The following is a 20,665-nucleotide window of genomic DNA, read 5'->3' as shown; positions in this document are numbered from 1 at the left end:
GTGTGTGTGTGTGTGTGTGTGTCTGAAAGAAAGCTGACAATTGCTGCCTTGGGAGGAATGGAGGAAGGCATCAAGGCACATCCGAATCCAATTTTGCGTCACATACTATCTACTGAGATGCCTTCATCTGGTTGATATTTAAAGCCAGCAAAGATATATCCTTTACTTCTTTGAAAAAATAAAAAATGGCATTTGAAGTGCGATATTAAGGACTAAATTAATTTAGAAATGTAAACGTTTTTACTTGTGACTCCATTTCTACCCAGAAATAAGAATTGTTGTCAGTAAATATTTGCAAGGTTATCGCTAAAGCTCATTTGAATACGTTTTAGATCATTAGACATAATGTTATAGTACTGTGAAAGGCTGTCTGAAACCAGTTTCCATATACAAACAAGAGGACAACTACAGACAGCTGACACTCGGATAAAGATCAAAACAATGAGATGTGTGTTTGTGCCAGACATGGCTACTACTAATTGATGAAAGTCTTGTTATACTGTGGCCTCAAAAAGTATTTGGACACTTAAGTCACTCTTTAAAATGTATAAATGTCATTGCATTAGATAACAAAATATCAAATCAAGAGGCATTCCTTTTAAAGATAGCACAAGCACACTTTTCAAGCAAAGCAAAACTATTAAAAATGAACAGTCTTTCTTTTTGACAGACTTCTGTGTGAACTTGAAGGAAAATGACTTTGTATTTCCACCAAAATTACCTTGAAACCTGTTGGTTAAAAGTAATTGCAAAACATTGAATTAGTTCTGAGTATGGGTTTAGCATCATGTGTTTGCAGATTACACTTTTTTTTTTATCTAATGCAATGCAATTCATGTATTTGTATGTGTTACTTAAGTGTTCTAGTTTTAGGCCTCTGTAAATTCCTATTGAGGAATTTAATTCACTTGTAATTTATAAATATTTTTGATTTAAAAACATTTGAATGTTTGATATGTTAATGCTGAAATGCTCATCCAGTGAAAAAAATGTATCCCATAAAACTATACCGTCTTCAACATAACAGTCGATCTCATCTACTAAACCGAAAAACATACTGTGATGTAAATGCAAACAATGACATTCTCTGTATCTCTTGTTTGTCTGTCACATTGACTTTGTGTTTTGTATGTTTTACAGATTGATCAATTACAAATGAATAAAACTGTAACTTTTATGTGTGTGTTTGTCCTGTCAATGTGTGTTTTCTAGAGAATGCCCACTGGTTGGTATGTCTTAGTGCGCTCATGTCATGCAATTTTTTTGCGTTTCCTGACACTGGCTGTTCAGGATTCTTGGATGGCCCTTCTGCTATTGGTTGGCTGATGTACATGTCACATAGTCCTGGTGCGTGTGTGTGTGTGTATATGTGTGTACTTATTATTTCCTTGTGTTAGCATGGGGTAAACCGAAGTGTTTCCTTGTACAAATACACACACCCGCCTCTGTTAGTCACTTGCCCTCTGTGTCACCCTCTTCACTGTGGTCCTGAACCCGAGCGCACTGCACAACATCACCCAGCTGACGACAGCTACCGTCATTCAGGGATAAACAAGGACACACACATAAACACACCACACACAGATAAGGTGGGCATATGTAGGGTGGTAAATGTAAGTTAGTTGGGAAAATTTCTCTCATCAACCCGCCTTGTAAACACCACATATAGTCTCTGTCTCTCACACACACAGTTGTGTGTCATCCTTTTTGTGTCATCTATGTTTAGTTTTATGTGATTCTTGTGTGGCTAAACTGACCTCCTGACCTCACAGTCAGAATTAGTCTTGGCAGACTCGTTCATGCAGCTCTCTTAGACAGGATGACTCTAACAGGTAAAGACCACTGACAGGTAATGCTTCATTGAAACACAGAAGTGCTGTCTCATGGATGAACGAGGGAAGAAAAACAATAAAGAAAAAAGAATGCTGTGAAACAGGTGAGGTGAACCAATGCTGAGAGCACTTTTTGTGAAGCTTTCTCCCCTGTCAATCATCTGAGCTCAGAGTCCAGCTACTGTAGATGAAGACAGATGGAGGGAGAGTTTGGAATCTTGCATCTTAAAAACAAAAACAAACAATATATATATATATATATATATATATATATATATATATATATATATATATATATATATATATATATATGATAAAGAATCATGACAGTTCTGGCACTCTCCACTTATCTGTGTTCACAATGTTCCAGACAAGCTGTCAGTCTGCATTGCTGGGTGACACACAACAGTTGATCCTGCTTTGGTTACATTTGGAACTATTTTCATTAGCAGAGGAAAACTAGACTAAATAACTGGCAATTTTGTGTTTAAAATGCAAGTTACTCAATATTTACTTCATGTCTATAAAAATGTATCAAATCAATGTCACGTCGCCGAATCACACCCGTGATGCTATTCCGTAAAATATCACTCTTCATTGTGTGATATAGTTTAAATAAGAGGTGATTTCACACGTTCTTTGAGAACTACATGAACTGATGTCTACTCCCTTCCAGTATCCAAACACATGACCTGAAAGGTGTATATCATTACTTGACGCACACACGAACTTAATTGCTCAAGCAAATATAATGAATATTTTGTCCTGCTGTCACTGATTCTGGGTTAATCACTGATGTTTGGTGCAATGTTGTTCTTCAGAGCCCTTCTGCATAAGTGCAGAGTAGATTTGAGATCTGGCTAAGCACTGACTAAGAGCTTGTCAGTGGGATTGGTAGTAAAGCTTGATTTCCTCATTTCAGGATAAGAGTGCTTGTTTATCTATTGAGGATGCTCTGGGATCTTTTAAAGAACTGGAATTGCTTTGTAACCCTAGTGTGATTTTATGTTGCAATATGTTGTGCCATAAAAGTAGTTTACCCAAGAATGAACATTCTGTCATCATTTACTCACTCTCGTGTTCCTAATCATTTGAATTTCTTCCATGAATCACAAAAGGATAGCTCCAAAAATGACAAAAAGGACCATAAAAGTAGTTCATACGACTCGTGCACTACATTCCAAGTCTTCTGTAATGAATTACGCTACTTTTTGGACTAAAAGTAATTATATTACAGTAACTAATTCCTTTGGATAACACCCAACACTGCCTATGGCAAGGTATTATTTGTGTTGTGGTGTGTATATGTTGTTAAATTGTTTTTCTTAAGTCATAATTGACTGACCAAAACTAGTTTTGCATTAACTTGTGTAAATTTCATTTAAGTGTATTTTGTAGTGATAATAACTGCCGGTGTTATTTTTAACTAGACTCAGCTGCTGCTGGCTGTAGTGGAGGACGAGAACACAGCACAGGAGAACAGAAGAGAGATGGCAGACATCTTACTGAATGCCCTGACAGACAGACAGCAACACAGACAAACATGGAGAGACAGGTAAGAAACTCTCGTGTATGAAGAGAACCCTGAGCTCTGACAAACGTGTTTAATGTCACATCTTCAGTGAATTGCGTTGAAAAAAGGATTTCAATAGGAGGGCAATCTTTCAGGCCGAGAGATTTTGCACAAACACACGTATACAAATGTACTGATAGCCCATTGACTTCCTTCCTATGAGATAAGACCAGCTGAGAGACATTGCCCATTTGTTCCGATAACAGAGAGAACCAACCTTACACACACAGATATGCATACCAACACACTAGCACGCACTTTTTCTTTGCTTCATTATTTCCCATCAGTATAGTGTGTGTGTACAATCTGTCTTCATTCAGATCAGGCTGAGCCATTAGTCCGCAGAGCCTAAAACAGTTGAATTACTCCACTGAAATTCTTGCATCTTACCTTTGCAACATTAAGGACTCCTCCCTTCCCTCTTACTACTCTAAAGTGGCCCAGTGAGGGGGGTTGTCCCCTCGCTTTGACCTATGAGTGACGCCCAGTCCTGCTGCTACTTGTAAACAGTGTTGATCTTGTGCTGAAACTGCATTCTTAAATCAGATGATGAAAAATATGTACCAGTCTATGATCTACAGTGGGTAAGTGACCAGAATGAGCCTTAGTACCACGGGGAGTACCGCCGCGTGAAAACTTTAAATTCTCACATGTCAGACACGTTCGCAAAATCACCGGCAGTTGGCGCAGAGTGACACTTTTATCAATTGTTTAGTAGTGTGAAGAAAGTGAGAGATATTATGATTAAATTGTTAATATTATTATTTGTATTGTAATTTTTTACATTTTGATGTGTAGAAGGTGATCTAACAAAGTGAAATTAATGGCAGCATTAAAGTTATAGCTTAGTAAGATCATAAATTGATATACAGAAAAAAATGCTGAAATGTCAGCTTTTTCAGTAAATTAAAACTGTTGCTTCATAGATATTAGCTATTTAATTACCTTTCTGAAAATCAAAATGAAAATACATTGTGAACATTTTTAATTTAATTTGTTAGCCCTAATGAAAAAACAACAACAATGCAATCAATTAATGGCGTTAACCCGTGTTATAATTGACACAGCTAGTCTACAGTGTTAGACTAAAAGTGTTAGACCCACTCATATATTTAAGCAATATCACATGAGCAAGAGTGCGATATGGCCCTACATCAGCACTGCTGTGATTCGGCCGCAGGCCGAGTGCCATAGGTAATCACAGCAGTGCTGATGTAGGGCCATATAGCATGATTGCGAGTGTGATATTGCTTATATACAACAGTTCAATGAACAAGTAAATAAAAAAAAAAAAATATGAAAAACTGAATACGGTCATAAAAACGGATTTGTGCATGGAACTACTTTCTTACGTGGCGGATCAGAATCTGCCGTTGCTGGTTCAAACCAAATGATGCGTCCAAGCTTTCATTAGTAATACAAAAATTTCAACATCGGAGGTATGCTTGGGGTCATTGTCCATTTGGAAGACCCATTTGCTACCGAGCTTTAACTTCATGGCTGATGTCTTGATGTTGCTTCAATATATCCACATAATTTTACTTCCTCATGATGCCATCTATTTTGTGAAGTGCACCAGTTCCTCCTGCAGCAAAGCAACCCCACAACATGATGCTGCCACCCCCATGCTTCACAGTTGGGATGGTGTTCTTCCGCTTGCAAGACTCACCTTTTTTCCTCCAAACATAACGATGGTCATTATGGCCAAAAAGTTCCATTTTTGTTTCATCAGACCAGAGGAAATTTCTTTTGTCCCCATGTGCACTTGCAAACTGTTGTCTGGCTTTTTTAGGGTGGTTTTGGAGCATTGGCGTCTTCCTTGCTGAGCAGCCTTTCAGGTTATGTCGATATAGGACTTGTTTTACTGTGGATATAGATACTTGTCTACCTGTTACCTCCAGCATCTTCACAAGGTCCTTTGCTGTTGTTCTGGGATTGATTTGCACTTTTTGCACCAAACTACGTTCATCTTTAGGAGTCAGAATGTGTCTCCTTGCTGAGCGGTGTGATGGCTGCGTGTTCCCATGGTGTTTATACTTGTGTACTATTTTTTTTGTACAGATGAACGTGGTACCTTCAGGCATTTATAAATTGCTCCCAATGATGAACCAGACTTGTGGAAGTCCACAATTTTTTTTTTTTCTTAGGTCTTGGCTGATTTCTTTTGATTTTCCCATGACGTCAAGCAAAGAGGCACTGAGTTTGAAGGTAGGCCTTAAAATGCATCCACAGGTACACCTCCAATTCAGTACACCTTCTATCAGAAGCTAATTAGCTAACTGTCTAAAGGCTTGACATCATTTTCTGGAATTCTCCAAGCTGCTTAAAGGCACAGTTAACTTAGTGTATGTAAACATCTGACCCACTGGAATTGTGATATAGTCAGTTAAAAGTGAAACAATCTCTCTGTAACCAATTGTTGGAAAAATTATTTGTGTCATGCACAAAGTAGATGTCCTAAACGACTTGCCAACACCATAATTTGCTAAAATTAAATCTGTGGAGTGGTTAAAAAATGGGTTTTAATGACTTCAACCTAAGTGTATGTAAACTCCTGACTGCAGCTGTGTATGTGTGTGTGTGTGTGTGTGTGCTTATTTTGTTGTTTTTAAGTAATATTTAAAGTTACAGTGGTTGGTGTGGAGTATTTAAAAACGTAAGTTCTTTGAAAGTCACTTGTGGACTGGTAGTCAGCGGTTGTTCTACTGTTGCTGGTGTGTTTGTTGTATTACTTTCATCATGCCTGCCGCCGCTCTGTGATAGTGGGGGTTCCCTCTACATCATTCTCCGGTGTTACGTTTAACTTGGGCTGAGTTCTGAATAAACGAACTACATACACTACCGTTCAAAAGTTTGGGGTCACTTGCCTGAAATGTTTCTCATGATCTTAAAAAACCTTTTGATCTGAAAGCGTATGCTTAAATGTTTGAAATTAGTTTTGTAGACAAAAATATAATTGTGGCAACATATTAATTTATTTCATTACAAAACAAAACTTTTATTTTTTATTTGTATTTTTTAAATGGATGACTTGGACCAAATAATTAAGACAAGCAGCCAATAAGTGCCCAACATAGATGGGAACTCCTTCAATACTGTTTAAAAAGCATCCCAGGGTGATACCTCAAGAGGTTGGTTGAGAAAATGCCAAGAGTACATTTCTGCAAAATCTAGGCAAAGTGTGACTACTTTGAAGATGCTAAAATATAACATAGTTTTTACTTATTTTGAATTTTTTTAGTCACAACATAATTCCCATATTTCCATTTCTGTTATTCCATAGTTGTGATGACTTTACTATTATTCTAAAATGTGAAAAAAATAAATAAATAAAGAATGAGTAAGTGACCCTGAACTTTTGAATGGTAGTGTAATGTTGTCATCCTTGTACAGATGAAAATAAGTGGTATAATTAGCTTGAACGGCAGAATGACGCAAAAAACAAAAACTTACCAAGGCAGGAGATTCGATCTGGTTCAAAAACAAGATGACCAGCACAACTTAACATAGCGTTATCAGTTTGAGCTATTAGGCGGCGATAACAGTAGTGAGCATCTTTATGTTCATATGAGGTTTCTTTATACGGTTCTGCTTCACGTTCACAGTATGATGTTAGCTTGTGCTTCACTTTCACAATATGAGATTAACTTGTGCTTCACATTCACAATATGATGAATGTTGTCAAATCTTGTCAGATTTGACATTGTATGAAATCTGAACGTCCTTTCTCGTTGAAACGCTGCTCCCAAATATTATGCGACATTATGAAATCAATCAGTAAATGAATGAACAACAAATTGCCAGAATTAATAAAGCCCTACTGAGTTTGTTTGTTATTAGTATAAATATATTTGTTCAATGTATGTTGCTAATAATCGATCATGTTCTTGGCTGGCAACATGTGAGTCCCCACTGCACCTTTTTTCAGCTCAAACAAAAGATTTAAACCCCCCCCCAAGTTAAGGTGTGAATCGCTGAAGCTCTGGGTGTTTAAAGCGTATGTCTGTTTAAAAAAAAGTTTCTAGAAAAATGTCTCGATAAAACGTTTTAAAAGGGTTCTAATGTCCTAAATAATGTACTAGACCGATCGGAACACGGATCTGTCCTGATTTCCTCTACAGATAAAATAACAATAGTATCACCATGGTATTTTGTAGTAAAATAATTATAACCACTAAATTAAACATGGTTACTATATTAACACCATATACTGTAGTAACAGCATTGCTAATATCATCTAATCTATGTTTTCTGCCAAAAAAATCATTGTTACTACAATATTATTATTGTAAAACTACCTTTATATATATATATTTTTTAATTATTTGTTATTTTATTTATTATAAATAGTAATAAAGAAAATATTAAGAGTGGAGTCAAGAAACAGAATGGGAAAAATAATACACCAAATGCAGAACCGAACCCTGGTCATACAGACACTGGCACACAACCTTCACGTCATTGGAGCGACACTCATAACGCACTTTGTTGTGTATTTCCATGTTGCCAATAGGCTATTGGGGTTACATCTGAAAGCAAATAGTCACTTTGAAAAATAATCACATAATTAATATTATCAAGCTTTGGGGCAAAATTGGTTAATAGCAAATATTAACTACTAATAAAATACTACGACAGATAATGAATAACAAAGCTCGTAACTACAGGTTTGAACTGCATAGTATTTATGGTTATCACGTGTAGCGTAAAACTCAAACGCATGTATTGAGACAAATATTATACAAATAATGTGGTCACAGTACTAACTTCCACCCTAATTAATGTAATGGAAAATTGCAATTATTTTTCAAATATTTTATAATATTTAATTTGATAAGTATTTGCTCCCATAAATAATGATTCTGTTCACTTTTTCTTTTGTTTTTATTACCAGGAGAATTACATATGATACAGTGGTATACATATAAATTAATTAATTCACATTTGATAATCCTGTTTAAAAATAGAAGATATGGGCTAGCCTGTCAGCACATTAAAAGAAAGCACAGGTTTAGAGTCTTAACAGTTTTTGGAAGTCACAATTGTTTGAATATGCGGTCTAATGATGCTCGCTCATAACGTCTATGCATATGTATAAAAATACTCACAAATGACAATTTTCTCTAATGAAATGTGAATGAATAAATGCAAACAAATAACTTTCCAATGCGTAGACATCCTCGTGAATGCTGAATGCTGCAGTAAAGTCTTTATCATACGTCTCCATTGCAACGTTTAGCCAGAAAATAAATGTTGTGGTGTTTTAAAGTTTGTTGTTGTTCTTCTTTTTCCTTTTTTTTTGTTTTTTATGGCGGCTTGCAAAACAAGCTTAACCTGCCCTTACTGCCTCCAACTGAATGGTCGTTACGTTGGGAGAAAGAGCTCTGAGGCATTCAGCTCTAACCTGTTAAAATTCTATGGTTATAGTGCCCCTTAGCGGTTTAGAGCTGCTAATGACCCATTCACGTGGTGATCGCAGTGGTAGAAAGCCTATTCTGAATGGATACCCACTGTATTTGACAAACACACAGCTATCTACACACACACACACACACACACAAACACACACACACACACAAATGTTGTCTTATCTTACCTCCCCCACTTTACCGCTGGAGAAACAGAGCAGTTACACACACTGGCTGCGTCTGATTTCAAGTACTTTCAGAGTGAGTACTGATTGTAATAATAATTTAAAAAAAAACATTCCTCTCATCTGTTCATAAAATATGTTATTTTGGTATGGTAGTGTACAGAGACCCCAGCTATGTAAGAGTGTCTTTTTTTTTTTTTTCATATCTATTTAAGTTTACTTGATTTGCTTGATTTACATTTGACATTGCTTTTTGATGAAGAAAGAACATGGAAGTAAACTATAGCAAGTACAACACATGAACAGTATGATATGACTATTGTCATTTGGGAAATTATTACTCAAATTATCTGTTTAAAGATAGAGTGTAGATTATGTGTTATGTGTAGCTAAATAAACTCAGCAAAAAAAAGAAACGTCCCTTTTTCAGGACACTGTATTTTAAAGATAATTTTGTAAAAATCCAAATAACTTTACAGATCTTTATTGTAAAGGGTTTAAACAATGTTTTCCATGCTTGTTCAATGAACCATAAACAATTAATGAACATGCACCTGTGGAACAGTCGTTAAGACACTAGCAGCTTACAGACGGTAGGCAATTAAGGTCACAGTTATAAAAGCTTAGGACGCTAAAGAGACCTTTCTACTGACTCTGAAAAACACAAAAAGAAAGATGCCCAGGGTCCCTGCTCATCTGCGTGAATGTGCCTTAGGCATGCTGCATGGAGGCATGAGGACTGCAGATGTGTTCAGGGCAATAAACTGCAATGTCCTTACAGTGAGATGCCTAAAACAGCGCTACAGCGAGACAGGAAGGACAGCTGATCGTACTCGCAGTGGCAGACCACATGTACACCTGCACAGGATCGGTATATCCGAATATCACACCTGCGGGATAGGTACAGGATGGCAACAACAACTGCCAGATGTATACCAGGAACGCACAATCCCTCCATCAGTGCTCAGACTGTCCGCAATAGGCAGAGAGAGGCTGGACTGAGGGCTTGTAGGCTTGTTGTAAGGCAGGTCCTTACCAGACATCACTGGCAACAACGTCGCCTATGGGCACAAACCCACTTTCGCTGGACCAGACAGAACTGGCAAAAAGTGCTCTTCACTGACGAGTCGTAGTTTTGTCTCACCAGGGGTGATGGTCGGACTCGTGTTTATCGTCGAAGGAATGAGCGTTACACTGAGGTCTGTACTCTGGAGCGGGATCTATTTGGAGGTGGAGGGTCCGTCAAGGTCTGGGGTGGTGTGCCACAGCATCATCGGACTGAGCTTGTTGTCATTGCAGGCAATCTCAACGCTGTGTGTTACAGGGAAGTCATCCTCCTCCCTCATGTGGTACCCTTCCTGCAGGCTCATCCTGACATGACCCTCCAGCATGACAATCCCACCAGCCATACTGCTTGTTCTGTGCGTGATTTCCTGCAAGACAGAATTGTCAGTGTTCTGCCATGGCCAGCGAAGAGCCAGGATCTCAATCACATTAAGCACGTCTGGGACCTGTTGGATCGGAGGGTGAGGGCTAGGGCCATTCTCCCCAGAAATGTCCGGGAACTTGCAAGTGGGGTAACATCTCACAGCAAGAACTGGCAAATCTGGTGCAGTCCATGAGGAGGAGATGCACTGCAGTACTTAATGCAGCTGGTGGCCACACCAGATACTGATTGTTACTTTTGATTTTGACACCCCCCCCCCCCCCCTCCTTTGTACAGGTACACATTATTCCATTTCTGTTAGTCACATGTCTGTGAAACTTGTTCAGTTTATGTCTAGTTGTTGAATCTTTTTATTTTCATACAAATATTTACACATGTTAAGTTTGCTGAAAATAATCAATAAAATGTTGAAAGTGAGAGTTTTTGCTGAGTTTGACAGCAAGTTGCGTCTCACTAAATTTAAATGTGAAAGTAATGAATCCTGTTCTAGATTTGTCCTGATTTGTTGCATTATCTCTTTGATATATGACAATAAACATAAAAATATATCAAAATATTTTTTATTTTATTATTTTCTAATTGTTTTGAAAATATTTTGAAAATGTTACACTATCTGAGCATTTTGTAGATCATTTTGTGGTAGATATACGTGCCTTGTCTCTAAAGACAAGAATATGTAAGATTGTTTGGTGAAATTTCCATGCATTTAAGGAATAACCACAAAAAACTACTTTTTTATTTTTTACTTTTTAACTAGTACAGTTTTCCGTATTTCTCTTTTTAAATTTAACATTTTTAATCTGATGGCTCCTCAGCTCACGTGACCTTATGGGATGGTAAAGTATCTAAACTTCAGAATCTCAGCACATGCAGTAATGGTTCGGCTACTGTTTAATGAATACTGCGAATTCAGACATCCTTCTCATTTGAAGTACTGCTTTTTGCATACTGTATAGTATAATGTAGTAGAGTAGAGTAAGTGAGCGAGCATATTTGGATGTTGGGACTATCCTTCACTGGCGGCCAAAAGTTTGGAATAATGTACAGATTTTGCTCTCATGGAAAGAAATTGGTACTTTTATTCACCAAAGTGGCATTCAACTGATCACAATGTATAGTCAGGACGTTACTAACGTGAAAAATTACTTTTACAAAAAAAAAAAAAAAAAAAACAAGTTCAGAACTTCTTAAACTACTTCAAAGAGTTCTCATCAAAAAAATCCTCCACATGCAGCAATGACAGCTTTGCAGATCCTTGGCATTCTAGCTGTCAGTTTGTCCAGATACACAGGTGACATTTAACCCCACGATTCCTGTAGCATTCGCCATAGATGTGGCTGTCTTGTCGGGCACTTCTCACGCACCTTACAGTCTAGCTGATCCCACAAAAGCTCAGTGGGGTTAAGATCCATAACACTCTTTTCCAATTATCTGTTGTCCAACGTCTGTGTTTCTTTGCCCAATCTAACCTTTTCTTTTTGCTTTTCTGTTTCAAAAGTGGCTTTTTCTTTGCAATTCTTCCCATAAGACCTGCACCTCTGAGTCTTCTCTTTACTGTTGTACATGAAACTGGTGTTGAGCAGGTAGAATTCAATGAAGCTGTCAGCTGAGGACATGTGAGGCATCTATTTCTCAAACTAGAGACTCTGATGTACTTATCCTCTTGTTTAGTTGTACATCTGGCCTTACACATCTCTTTCTGTCCTTGTTAGAGCCAGTTGTCCTTTGTCTTTGAAGACTTTGGAAGACTTTGAAGTGTACACCTAATGTTTGAAATATTCAATTTTTTTGGCAGTTTCAAGCATTGTATAGACTTCATTCCTCAAAACAATGATTGACTGATGAGTTTCTAGAGAAAGCTGTTTCTTTTTTGCCATTTTCGACCTAATATTGACCTTAAGACATGCCAGTCTATTGCATACTGTGGCAACTCAAAAACAAACACAAAGACAATGTTAAGCTTCATTTAACAAACCAAATAGCTTTCAACTGTGTTTGATATAATGGCAAGTGATTTTCTAGTACCAAATTAGCAATTTAGCATGATTACTCAAGGATAAGGTATTGGAGTGATGGCTGCTGGAATTGGGGCCCGTCTAGATTTGATCAAAAATGACTTTTTTCAGTAGTGATGATGCTGTTTTTACATCAGTGATGTCCTGATTATACTTTGTGATAAGATGAATGCCACTTTGGTGAATTAAAGTACCAATTTCCTTCTGAAACAGCTAAATCTGTACATTATTCCAAACTTTTGGCCGCCAGTGTAAACAGTCTAACAAATTTGCACACTCAGTCACACACTCTAAAGTTTATTTCATCAGATGGAACAATGTGATTAGATAAGGAAACCTTCACTCATTCATGTGTGCACCCACTGCAGTGTGTTTGAACTCATCCCTTTCCACTATCACTTCCTGCCCCCCCTCAGGAGTGAGATAACTTCACTCTCTGAAAGCCAGGCATGGGTCTGTGAAGTAGCTGTCAGCAAATAGCATTAAGGGAGGGGAGGCATATAGACGAGCATAAGGTTAAGACACACATACTGACAAAAATTAACTCATAGCTGATAAAATCTCCTCTGACATGAGGTGATAAAGTAAACGTCATACACAGCACTCTGCTCACCTTAATGCTGTGATATATTCATACTATTATCATGACAGACTGTTATAACAACTATAATGACTCACGATGCTATTTACAGACATTCATTCCTGACCACTCTTCTTGAAAAGAAACTTCTCAGAGCAGCGTACTAAATCATGTTGCTTGTTTCGAGGTGAAAGACTGCAATTGTTTTATTAATTTAGTATGCAACAAGCCCACTCCTCACATTATGCCTTTCCTTTGTCTCTGCGTCTGTGTTTTGAGTGGTAAAAACCGAGTGATGGATGACTGGCGCTGCAGACTCGTAAACATTAGCACAGCAGGCTGATTGATTAAGTCTTTTATTGTCTTACAGACATTTGGTTTCTTAAACAGTAGTTTGAGTGTTGCAGACTGTGGGGTCTCTGGACCTACCTTAAGCTATCTGAGTTACCCTGAGGAAGAAAGAGAGATGCTAAATGTGACCGTACAGTCTTCTTGACGACTTACAGGTACTCAGGCTGAATGATGACTTCACTTCCTGTCCCCTGGTGACCCATCCATTAACTAACATAATACCCACACACACAGCTTAGATGGTTAGTTCTTAAAAATACAGTGCATCTTCCATAGCTGAAAGTCAAACATCTATGGAAGGAAGACCTTTGAAGGCCCTTTCACATGACTTGTGTCAGGGCTTCAACGCAAGCGTCATGCAGCGCTCTGACCTCTAAAAGTGTTGCAGATCAGGGTATGGACATTTTAACAAGGTTGGTAGGTAGCACAACAGCATGAACTGTGCTCAGTAAACAGTGAAAACATGTATTTTAACTTTGAACAGACAAATGGCTTTGATACATCACAGAAAGAAGGAAAGTGTTTATTTAAAGAGGATTTACAAAGCTGCACTCTCTCTGGATGCTTTTAGTACATTTAATTTATTTCAGTAACTGAATGCTGGTCGACGACCAGTTTGACCTTCCTGGACAAAGTTGGACTTTTTATTTTTATTTTTTTTATAAGTCACTTGACATCCAGGATATGTAAAACTTATATTAGGAAATACATACCAAACAAAATTCTTAAGACTGCAAACAAAGGGAAAGTACTAAAAATAATTAAAACAATTAAGTAAATATACATAAAAAAAAAAAAAAAAGGGATAGTTCACCCCAAAATGAAAATTCTCTCATCATTTACTCACCCTCATGGCATCCCAGATGTGTATGACTTTATTTCTTCTGCAGAACACAAACAAAGATCTTAAGAATAATATTTAAACTCTGTTGGTCCATACAATGCAAGTGAATGGTGACCAGAACTTTGAATCTCAAAAAATCACAAAGGCAGCATAAAAGTAATCCATACAACTCATTTGTTAAATCTATGTCTTCAGAAGCGATATGATAGGTGTGGGTGAGAAACATACATATTTAAGTCCTTTTTTTTACTATAAATTCTCCTCCCTGCCCAGTAGATGTTGATATGCATTTACATTTATTCATTTGGCAGACGCTTTTATCCAAAGCGACTTACAAGAGGGGAAAACATAAGCGAATCATCTTAGGAGACAGTGGTATAAAAAGTGCTGTATTACAAAGTATCGCTAGCATCATAATAGTGTTCAAAATAGAATAAAGTGCAACAGAATTGTTTTTTTTTTTTTTTAATGACTGGTTAAGTGCTCATGGAAAAGATGTCTTTTTAGTCGTTTTTTGAAGACAGAAGATATGCACGAAGAATGCAAATCACCAGAAACAAAAGAAGAATGTGAAAGTGGAAATTGATAGGACAAACATACTTAAATATTTATCTGTTTCTCACTCACACCTACAGGTGCATCTCAATAAATTAGAATGTCGTGGAAAAGTTCATTTATTTCAGTAATTCAACTCAAATTGTGAAACTCGTGTATTAAATAAATTCAATGCACACAGACTGAAGTAGTTTAAGTCTTTGGTTCTTTTAATTGTGATGATTTTGCTCACATTTAACAAAAACCCACCAATTCACTATCTCAAAAAATTAGAATACATCATAAGACCAATAAAAAAAACATTTTTAGTGAATTGTTGGCCTTCTGGAAAGTATGTTCATTTACTGTATATGTACTCAATACTTGGTAGGGGCTCCTTTTGCTTTAATTACTGCCTCAATTCGGCGTGGCATGGAGGTGATCAGTTTGTGGCACTGCTGAGGTGGTATGGAAGCCCAGGTTTCTTTGACAGTGGCCTTCAGCTCATCTGAATTTTTTGGTCTCTTGTTTCTCATTTTCCTCTTGACAATACCCCATAGATTCTCTATGGGGTTCAGGTCTGGTGAGTTTGCTGGCCAGTCAAGCACACCAACACCATGGTCATTTAACCAACTTTTGGTGCTTTTGGCAGTGTGGGCAGGTGCCAAATCCTGCTGGAAAATGAAATCAGCATCTTTAAAAAGCTGGTCAGCAGAAGGAAGCATGAAGTGCTCCAAAATGTCTTGGTAAATGGGTGCAGTGACTTTGGTTTTCAAAAAACACAATGGACCAACACCAGCAGATGACATTGCACCCCAAATCATCACAGACTGTGGAAACTTAACACTGGACTTCAAGCAACTTGGGCTATGAGCTTCTCCACCCTTCCTCCAGACTCTAGGACCTTGGTTTCCAAATGAAATACAAAACTTGCTCTCATCTGAAAAGAGGACTTTGGAACACTGGGCAACAGTCCAGTTTTTCTTCTCCTTAGCCCAGGTAAGACGCCTCTGACGTTGTCTGTGGTTCAGGAGTGGCTTAACAAGAGGAATACGACAACTGTAGCCAAATTCCTTGACATGTCTGTGTGTGGTTGATGCCTTGACCCCAGCCTCAGTCCATTCCTTGTGAAGCTCACCCAAATTCTTGAATCGATTTTGCTTGACAATCCTCATAAGGCTGCGGTTCTCTCGGTTGGTTGTGCATCTTTTTCTTCCACACTTTTTCCTTCCACTCAACTTTCTGTTTACATGCTTGGATACAGCACTCTGTGAACAGCCAGCTTCTTTGGCAATGAATGTTTGTGGCTTACCCTCCTTGTGAAGGGTGTCAATGATTGTCTTCTGGACAACTGTCAGATCAGCAGTCTTCCCCGTGATTGTGTAGCCTAGTGAACCAAACTGAGAGACCATTTTGAAGGCTCAGGAAACCTTTGCAGGTGTTTTGAGTTGATTAGCTGATTGGCATGTCACCATATTCTAATTTTTTGAGATAGTGAATTGGTGGGTTTTTGTTAAATGTGAGCCAAAATCATCACAATTAAAAGAACCAAAGACTTAAACTACTTCAGTCTGTGTGCATTGAATTTATTTAATACACGAGTTTCACAATTTGAGTTGAATTACTGAAATAAATGAACTTTTCCACGACATTCTAATTTATTGAGATGCACCTGTATTATATTGCTTCTGAAGATATGGATATAACCATTGGAGTCTTATGGATTACTTTTATGCTGCCTTTATGTGCTTTTCGAGCTTCAAATTTTTGGTACCCGTTCACTTGCATTGTATGGACATAAAGAGCTGAAATATTCTTCTAAATATGTTTGTTTGTGTTCAGCAGATGAAAGAAAGTCATACATATCTGGGATGGCATGAGGGTGAGAATTTTCATTTTTGGTTAAACTATATTTTTAAGGCATTAAACATATCTTTATTATTTTTGACAGTTTTGAAACATTTCTTGTTTCTTTGTACTCTAAACAGGGATCCCATGGTCATGGAAAACAGGAAAATATCAGGAAATTTTAAGGGGATTTTTGGCTTGGAAAAGTTATGGAAGTGAGCTGAATCTTAAAAAGTTATGGACATTTCTGTAGTGATTATACACTTTTCTAAATGCATATCCAGTAATCTGAACAACTGGAAAAATCATGGAAATATCATGGAACTGTAGACATAGACACTGTAAAGTGTCACTCACACAAACACAAAACACCATCAGGGTAACATGTGACACTAAAATGATGGAATGAACATTAACTAAACAATATATAATGTAACATAAAACACCCCTATGTACATAACTGATGTCAAAAATAAAAATAAATATTTCATAAAAATATAATAAAATTTGATGGGTCATGCATGGAGATGTGGGAACACCACATTTATTGTATTTCACCTTAATTTCAAAAATAGTTTGTCCTTCTTGTTAAACGTAATAAACATTTTCACTATTAAAAGTAAGTTTCTTTTTTGTTTTTGTTTTTTTTTTACATCTGAAAAACAACAAGATATTTTTTACAGTTATTTACTGTAAAATTACATATATTGTCTTGTTAAATATAACTCACTTTACATGGTAATTTAACTACCAGTTAACTTATTAACATTGTATTTTTATTTTTATTTTTTTATTAACAATTTTTTATTGTAGCATTTTTGCATTCTTTTTAAATTCTTTGTATTTATTTTGACAGTGCATGTGTGAAAATCTTAAACTTAGTACACTAAGTTGAACCTGTCATTGCAAAGACAGAAATTGCATACGTAATTTGAATTGTCCAGTAATCATTGGCTGTGCTCCGAAAGGTCAGCGGAAAATGCTGTCAAAATGGAAATTATTTTAACTTGAAGCCCCGCAACATGATGCCATTGGAAATGCTGTAGCTGATGCTTCACTCCATAGAGTCATGTGTAAGATTAATTTGTATAGATGGACAAAAGGGGTCATTCTTGTAGTTATGTTTCATCCATATGCAAGCCACAGAGTTGTGGGTTCAAACCATTTATTGTTTGATTTAATAAATTAAGTTTTTGTAAATGTACACAAATTACCCTACTCTTTCTTTCACACACACACACACACACACACACACACACACACACACACACACACACACACACACACGCGCGCACGCATCCACCATGCTCAAGTAGATCGTACAACTCCTGTCATGTCTACGTCCCTGCACTGACCTCTGTAGGTGTCACAGTCCATTTTTTTGGGTGGGCAGATTGCATGTTTGGGAGGTGATGAAGGGGGCAGTGCAGGTAACAGCTGTGTTGTTTGTAGTGACTGCGCTAACTACTGTAGACTTTGTAAGGTCATTATATGATAATGAAAATGATTACTGAATTACACGGGGGTTTAGGAGAGGGGAGGGGAAGGAACAGGCTTGAATTTGATAAATTATCTCTGAAAGTCCCCCCCCCCCCCCCCCCAGGCTTTCTCTTCCAGTCTCTCTCCTTTTTTTCCATTCTCTTTCTTTTCATCTCTGTATATTTTACATTGTGTTTTTCTTAACTAAAAATAGAGAATTAAAGAATCTCATCCTTTTTTGTAATCGTCAAAATACCCTGAATGCACTGTAAGTCACTTTGGATAAAAGTTTCATCCAAATGCATAAAACTTAATCTATAATGCTCTTATTTTAAAGACGAAGTGTGTTATTTTTGCGTTACTAGCATCACCAAATGGACCAAATCAAACAGATTACAGAAAAATCACCCCATCTAGCATTTGTTGTACAAACAGAAACTCCCACCTTAAACTCGCACAAGCCAGTGAGCTTGTTTACATGGACACGAGAAAGCCGTTTATTGCGAGAAAGCTGCTTAACACTCAAAATCGGCATATGCTTTTATATGCACTGTGTTATCGGCTTTATCTTTACTCCCGTATACATGCGGCTCATTCAGTAAGCAGTTTTCTCCACAGCAAAGTAATTTCCCCGCAATGCTTGTGTAAAAAGCAAACATGGGATACGAGGAAGACTCGCTAGTTTATTCTTTGTTGCTTTGCTTCTTGCTGTGTTTTATTCCTTAACTTTCCATTACAACCTGCAGTGGAAATGCGCTACAATAGTGGGGTTTCCCTCTTATGTAAAACTCCAGAATTCCCCCAGTGTACCAGCGTATATACAGTTAAAGTCAGAAGTTTACATACACTTAGGTTGAAGTCATTAAAACTCATTTTTTAACCACTCCACAGATTTCATATTAGCAAACTATAGTTTTGTCAAGTTGTTTAGGACATCTACTTTGTGCATGACACAAGTAATTTTTCCAACAATTGCATACAGACAGATTGTTTCACTTTTAATTGACTATATCACAATTCCAGTGGGTCAGAAGTTAACTGTGCCTTTAAGCAGCTTGGAAAATTCCAGAAAATTATGTAAAGCCTTTAGGAAATTAGCCAATTAGCTTCTTATAGGCTAATTGGAGTCAATTGGAGGTGTACCTCTGGATGTATTTTAAGGCCTACCTTCAAACTCAGTGCCTCTTTGCTTGACATCATGGGAAAATCAAAAGAAATCAGCCCTCAGAAGACCTCAGAAAAAAACATTGTGGACCTCCACAAGTCTGGTTCATCCTTGGGAGCAATTTCCAAATGCATGAAGGTACCACATTCATCTGTACAAACAATAGTACACAAGTATAAACACCATGGGACCACGCAGCCATCACACCGCTCAGCAAGGAGATGCATTCTGTCTCCTAGAGATGAATGTAGTTTGGTGTGAAAAGTGCAAATCAATTACAAAACAACAGCAAAGGACCTTGTGAAGATGCTGGAGGAAACAGGTAGACAAGTATCTATATCCACAGTAAAACGAGTCCTATATCAACAAACTGCTCAGCAAGGAAGAAGCCATTGCTCCAAAACCACTATAAAAAAGCCAGACCACAGTTTGCAAGTGCACAAGGCGACAAAGATCTTACTTTTTGGTGAAATGTCCTTTGGTCTGATGAAACAAAAATTGAACTGTTTGGCCATAATGACCATTGTTATGTTTGGAGGAAAAAGGGTGAGGCTTGCAAGCCGAAGAACACCATCCCAACTGTGAAGCATGGGGGTTGCAGCATCATGTTGTGGGGGTGCTTTGCTGCAGGAGGGACTGGTGCACTTCACAAAATAGATGGCATCATGAGGAAGGAATATTTTGTGGATATATTGAAGCAACATCTCAAGAAATCAGCCAGGAAGTTAAAGCTTGGTCGCACATGGGACTTCCAAATGGACAGTGACCCCAAGCATGCCTCCAAAGTTGTGGCAAAATGACTTAAGGACAACAATGTCAAGGTACTGGAGTGGCTATCACAAAGCCCTGTGTATAAATGTGTATAGTTTAAAGTGTATGTGCCTTTCTCACTGTACTCCCAGAAATTGTTATTCTTTCCGCAGTGTTGACTTGTTATTGGGGTTCATCCTATGACATTTGTTATCCAGTCTGTTCACACACATGCACACTCTTCAAAAACCTGCAAGAATTCTGCTTATGCATTTACATGGCCACATAAGACCCGTTCTCCAGGAGAAACCTGGGTGTGTTAAACCGCTTTCATTTAATCCCTTAAACTGCATAAGGAAAACAGCATTCATCGTTTACATAATGTTTCAAAATGCTGCTTTCTGCAAAAACCCTGGAATTAACCGTTTTCTTAAGTGAATGTAAACGGAATCAGTGTTGCTGTGCCAGGTTGGATATCTGCTCAAATAGCGCCACAATGTTACACTTTTAGGTGAAATCAACCTACAAATAGTTTACTAATATTTGCATTTTAAGCTGGGATATGAAACAGAATCTTAACATCAGCCATGCTGTATGTTAGCTTTATAAACTTTAGCTTGTGAGCATTGCCTCTTCCATATACAGAAGATGTCT

General features: G+C 37.5%; 1 protein-coding gene across 2 annotated transcripts in view; it reads left to right on the top strand.

The window, feature by feature from the left end:
• LOC127415990 (alpha-ketoglutarate-dependent dioxygenase FTO-like) overlaps nt 1–20,665 on the top strand; it is a 252,691-nt gene that overhangs the window by 118,123 nt on the left and 113,903 nt on the right. For both annotated transcript variants that reach the window (XM_051655075.1, XM_051655073.1), the window contains exon 8: nt 3,263–3,387. In XM_051655075.1, coding sequence (XP_051511035.1) covers nt 3,263–3,387 — 125 coding nt within the window. The remainder of the gene's footprint in view (nt 1–3,262; nt 3,388–20,665) is intronic.

Source organism: Myxocyprinus asiaticus, chromosome 2, assembly GCF_019703515.2.
Source record: "Myxocyprinus asiaticus isolate MX2 ecotype Aquarium Trade chromosome 2, UBuf_Myxa_2, whole genome shotgun sequence".
In the NCBI taxonomy this organism is placed as follows: Eukaryota; Metazoa; Chordata; class Actinopteri; order Cypriniformes; family Catostomidae; genus Myxocyprinus; species Myxocyprinus asiaticus.
Note: the sequence above shows the minus strand (reverse complement) of the source record. Positions and strands in the feature narration are given on the sequence as shown.